Source organism: Mus pahari, chromosome 1 (assembly GCF_900095145.1).
Source record: "Mus pahari chromosome 1, PAHARI_EIJ_v1.1, whole genome shotgun sequence".
Lineage (NCBI taxonomy): Eukaryota > Metazoa > Chordata > Mammalia > Rodentia > Muridae > Mus > Mus pahari.
In genome coordinates, this window is record NC_034590.1 from 16,029,208 (window position 1) to 16,034,997 (window position 5,790).

Here is a 5,790-nt window from a genome sequence, read left to right on the forward strand (position 1 = left end):
AGAGGGTGGAAGGGGATAAATTGGGCAATCCCCCAAAACCGGGAGAAGAAGCTGGGAAATAGGGAAAAAAGCTGAAGCAGAAGCTAAGGGATAATAGGGCAGACAGAAGCTGAAAGAGAATAAAGGAAGCTGCAGGGGGAAGCTGTGGAAGCTGCTCAAACCCTGCCTTGGCGTAAGTGTCGTTCCTTCCCTGTCTCTGCCGTCTCTGCCGGTCAGAGGCGGGGGCCCGCGACAGTATGGTACACATAAACGCATGCCCGCCCACATACAGACACATCAGATTGAGCAGAAACAGTCCCAAATTCTCCAATAGCACTCTTAAGTTATGATGGGATCATGATAGTGCCAGCATTCAAAGCATTCATGGCAGTGGCTAAGATGATAAATAGAATGGTCGGATGTTATTTCAAAACCACTGATGCGCACAGTCCATCCTTGCTTAGTGAAAGGGACCATTGATCTGTTTGTTGTAGAGGGAGCATGGTTACCTTTCTCCAGCTACTAGTCAGGACATTACAGGGTAACTGGCAGACTTCTGGTCCAGAGAAGATGGTATTCACTCACCATCTCCTTCTTTAAGCTAGAATGCCTCAGAAAGAATGCAAGAGGCAGAATAAAACAGGCTAGAGGGTGTGATGAAAAGGCCAGCTATTTTGGGATTTGAGACTAAGGGACAAAATAGAAGAGGAGCGTCTGTATCCTTGTCACACACACCCTTTACCAGGAGAAGAGTCTTCAAAACCTATCTGAGACCCTCACAGTACAAGGCCGTGGTGTGAGGTCATGGGCTCACCCATCTCCTACGTGGAACGGGATCTCTCCCAACAGCATCATGCTACTGCTTCATCCTTCGTTGACCTTCCAACCAGTTTCTTCAAGCTTCGAGCAGAGACCGAGGACCAGACATTCAGCACCAGACATCAGCTTGTGAACTAGCAAGCTTGGTCTCTAGTGTGGCACAACCGTTATTTAGACTTCCCACATAGTATCAGATTCAAACAGTTCTGTTCCTTTAGAGAACCCCAACACACACACACACACACACACACACACACAGCCCGAGCAGCTTCAATGTGTTATTTTTCCTCAGTACTGAGTCTGGAAGGTCTAGGTCAACCTCTTTACCAGAGATTCTTCTGACACCTCTCCCTTTGGCCTGCAGAGGGAGTCTTAGCCCCATGTCCTCCTGTGGATGCCCTATGTAAGTCTGTGTCTGTGGTGGTTAACCTCTATTGGAAACTTGACATCCAGACTCGCCTGGGACATGGGCCCTCGGCATTCCTTGGATGATTATCATGATTAGATTAACTGAAGTGAGGAAACCCACCCACTTTTGGTTTCATAGGTTAGGATCCTAGACCATACAGTGACCTGAGAACAGTCTTTCACCTCTCTGCTTCCTGACTGAAGGTGAAGTATGGCTGGCCACTGTACACTCCTGTAGCCATGACTTCACCATCACAATGGATTGCAACCTCCAACTCTGAGCCAACAGAAACTATTTTTGTTTTTAAGTTGCTTTTATCTGGATATTCTATAACAGCAACAGGAAAGTTATTTAGGCAATTAGAGTCCCAGTCTCCTCTTCTTTATGCATTTTGAATCCCCCCCCCTCTCTCTCTCTGTGCCCACCATGGTTTGAGTGTGCCACCAAGGAGTAGTAGGGGTCAAAGGGCAACTTTTGAGAGTTAGTTCATTCTTTTCACAATGTGAGTGACCAGGCTGAGTGGCAAATGTGTTCACCTGCTCATCAATATTTTGTCCCCCTGATCATCAATATTTTCCTTTTTAAAAAAAAATTATTTATTCATTCATTTTACATCTCAATATCAGCCCCCTTTCCTCCCAGTACCCACTCACACAGACTCTCCCCTATCCCCCCTTCTCCTCTGAAACAGGGGAGACCCCTGGGTATCAAACCCCCCGCCATCTCCCACCTCACACACACAGCGCATCAAGACACTGCAGGGCTGGATGTGTCCTCTTCCACTGAGGCCAGACAAGGTGGCCCACAGAAAGGGATCCACAGGCAGGCAACGGATTCAGGGAGAGTTCCAGTTGTTGGGGGACCTATATGAAGATCAAGCTGCACATCTGCTACATATGGGGTAGGGGACCTAGGTCCAACCTATGTTCCCTCTTTGCATTAACCTCTTTCTTAATACAAACAAATGAGAAACAAATGCTACAGTTCAGGAGTGGAGGGTGGGTCTTCCTCATTGACTTTGCCTCCCATGATGATACACACGAAATGTGGAAGTGTTTACTTCCCAGCGCCTTGATAGTACTGATAACCTGTGGGTGGAAAGTTCCCTCTCTGTGGTCAGTCACTCTGTCTCTCTTCGTTCCTGGACTAGGTCAGTAGGACGACGTCTCAGTCCTGTGACATTGAAGCCTGTGACCCTCAACCCAGGGATCCACTTCAAACTGACCAAGTTTTCTTCCTCTGGCCACCCACAGGAACCTAGGGCCTTTCACTGTGTGATGCGGTGGGCACGGCTGCTGCCCCTGCTGTGGGCAGGTGAGTGGGAACAGGGACCGGGCTAGTGGGACAGGACCAAGATAACCCTCATTTCTTTGCAGGGTGCCTGGCTATGGAGGCTTATAGGATCTCAGTGACTGATTCAGTGACAGTGCAGGAAGGCCTGTGCGTCTTCATACCCTGCCAAGTCCAGTACCCTTATTCCAATGGACCTGTCTTTGGCTACTGGTTCCGGAAGGGGACTGATATAAGCAGCGGCTCTCCAGTGGCTACAAATGACCCACATCGATCAGTACTGAAGGAAGCTCAAGGTCGATTCTATCTCATGGGGAAACAAAATGGTCATAACTGCTCCCTGGACATCAGAGATGCACAGAAAATCGACACAGGAGAGTACTTCTTCAGGTTGGATGGTTCTGTGAAATACAGTTTTCAGAATTCAATGCTCTCTGTGCATGTGATAGGTAAGTGAAGAGGGGATATGTGGAAGTCCTTGTTCTAAAGCCTCTGGAGGCCACATAATGAGGCTGGTTGGGAGAGAAGCCTGGCTTGAAATAGGGTCATACACAGCAATCCCCACCACATCTTGTGTCTCTATTTCTCTCTGCCCAGCTCTGACTGAGATCCCTAACTTCCAAGTCACATCTGCCCTGGTGTCTGGCACTTCTACCAAACTGCTCTGTTCTGTGCCCTGGGCCTGTGAGCAGGGGACACCCCCCATCTTTTCCTGGATGTCATCTGCCCTCACTTCCCTGGGCCACAGGACCACCCTCTCCTCAGAGCTGAACCTCACACCCAGGCCTCAGGACAATGGCACCAACCTCACCTGTCAGGTGAACTTACCTGGCGCTGGGGTTACTGTGGAGAGGACTCAACAGCTCAGTGTCACCTGTGAGTGTCCAGACCTGGGTCTCTGGGGAAGGGAGATTAGGGGTGTAGGGTGGAAGGGTTAGAACTGGGTGATGGGTCCTGAATGCTAAGATTGTGGAAGGAGAAAAGAGCAGTGGGGTGGAATACCAGCAGTCATGTTTCCTCTGAAAGCAAACAACCATATGTGTCTGTGCAGATGCTCCACAGAAGATGACCATCAGGGTGTCCTGGGGAGATGACACAGGTAGGGTCAAATTTCTCCTCCCTGGGATGGGTACAGAGACTGCCTCTGCAGGAGCTGAGCATGTATACTGGAGCTCAGGCAGGAGGAGGCTCAGGATGGGGAGCCTCACTCTCCCCCACCACACTTACTCACATACTGCACTCTCCCCATTGTATCAGTTGTCAGGGTCCCAATATATGGATTGGGTCCCAATATGGATTGTCAGGTCCCAATATGTAAAATATAATTCTGCTGATATAAAAATTTAATAATAATAGTTCTTGATATCTAATGACTCCTGTCTTGGTTGACCATACACAGATATCCTTGCGTGCACATTTAAACACACATATACATACACACAGACACATGCACACACAGACACACACATATATCTTCTTCACACATCACTTTGCAATTTTATCATTTTTTAGTCCATTCTTTAATATTTACTTATTTATACAGGATGGAATTATACCACTGAGCTAAACCCTAGACACTTTGTTAAAGAGGTTCCTAAAGAAATTAACTCCCTTCAAAAGCCAGGCCCTAAACTGAACTCAAAGTTACAGGAAGCCAGCTCTCTGGAGATTACAGAAGCATAGCAGCTGATCTCAACCCCAGACACCCAGTGGGTACAAAAAGAGACAACGACCTCCCCAGTTTCAAAACAGCTTGGCTAAGGAAAGCAGCTAACTTCCTTATTCTGCTCCTAATGCCTCTCTCTTTCCCCTTTCCTGTCCTTAGCCACAAAACCCCCAGCTTGAAGTATATAAACCTGCACCCTACTGAACTCTGGCCATTGTGTTTCTGAGTCCTGTTCCCTGATCACTATGTAGCCCAGAGACACCCTCTGGGATTAAATAAAGCCTGCCCTAGGTGTCTGAGGTTGTCTCGAGTCTCAGCTCTTGTTTCCTCCTATAAACTTAATTCTTACTTATGCTTGTGGATCCTCCACAGTCAAACTCACACGGCCACGATACATGTGTCAGTCAATGGCAAGTGACCAAATTAATTTTTCCCTCCTTAAACTTAGTTTTCTGGGAGACTTCCTCCTTCACACGTTTTACTGACTCCGTGGTTTTCTAATGCTATGACAACACATTTACCCACTTATCCCTTGACAGAACACTGGCAGTCCTTGTCTTTTATTCATTAAATGACTTACATGAAAACTTTCTACATTTGTGAACATGTCTACGAGATTATTTCCTAAGGAAGAAAATCCCAGAACAGAGGATCATTTGTATTTCCCATACACAACTGCCAAACTACACCACGTGGACTTTGTCTTATTCACACCAGGAACAATATCTTTCCTTAACAAACAGACCCACCCTCCTGAGGTCACGTGTGAAGTCGCTGTATTTTTCATTCACATTATCATCCTCTCAAGAAATCAAGTCTCTCTTATGGTGTTTATGCTGTTTATGGTCTGTGGATGTAGCTCAGTTTGTAGAGTATTATCCTAGCATGCAAGAGGCCTAGGGCTGAATCGCCAGCATTGTATAAACCAAGCATGGTAATCACACTCCTGAATCCCAACACGGCAAGCTTTTGAGAGAGAACTTGAGAGGGTCAGAAGTCACCCTCACCTACATAGTGAGTCTGAAACTGCCTGAAGTTTTCAAGATCCTCTCTCACAAAAAGAGAAAGAAAAGATTATAACAATAAATTGTATTTATTGCTCTGTGACAATTTCCAAAGTCATCTAAAGAGAGATTTCTGTTAAGGAGGCAGCTGTTTGCCAGGTGGAGGGACGTTTCAGGGTCCTTTGGCTATCACAGGGTGATGTTGCCTCACTGTGGACAGAACACTGTAGCATTGTCTCCGGACAGCTCCACTGTTCTTCATGTCACTGTCAGTATTCCTCCTCTTGGAATCTCCCTGGTCTTTTAGGATAGCTCCACCATGAAACCCATCACTGTGCCATACCTGCTTTGGGCACCTGTCCCCAGGTCTGTGAGCTCCTGGGATGTAGCTGAATTAGTCAGGCCTTAGTGAGATGTTCTTGAGAGAAAAGGACAAGCAGGGCATCTGAGTTGACAGATGCCTAGGAGGGAAGAGTGGGACCCAAGTAGGTACTGATAATCTCACACTTCTAAGAGCTATTGTCTGTCTTTGCTCTTTATAGTGTGAGGCCATGCCATCAGCCAGCAGAATGAGAGAGAGAGAGAGAGACAGAGAGAGAGAGAGAGAGAGAGAGAGAGAGAGA

The 5,790-nt window shown here is 47.1% G+C and overlaps 1 protein-coding gene across 3 annotated transcripts in view; it reads left to right on the plus strand.

Annotated features, from left to right (window-relative positions):
* Positions 1-2,277: 2,277 nt before the first annotated feature.
* LOC110329083 (sialic acid-binding Ig-like lectin 5) overlaps positions 2,278-5,790 on the plus strand; it is an 8,194-nt gene continuing 4,681 nt past the window's right edge. For 2 of the 3 annotated variants that reach the window (XM_021208648.1, XM_021208658.1), the window contains exons 1-5: positions 2,278-2,357; positions 2,461-2,521; positions 2,584-2,946; positions 3,095-3,373; positions 3,549-3,596. In XM_021208648.1, coding sequence (XP_021064307.1) covers positions 2,485-2,521; positions 2,584-2,946; positions 3,095-3,373; positions 3,549-3,596 — 727 coding nt within the window. In that variant the 5' untranslated portion in view covers positions 2,278-2,357; positions 2,461-2,484. Of the gene's footprint in view, positions 2,358-2,460; positions 2,522-2,583; positions 2,947-3,094; positions 3,374-3,548; positions 3,597-5,790 lie in introns of those variants that run through there. The other variant, XM_021208666.1, reaches the window with a different exon arrangement.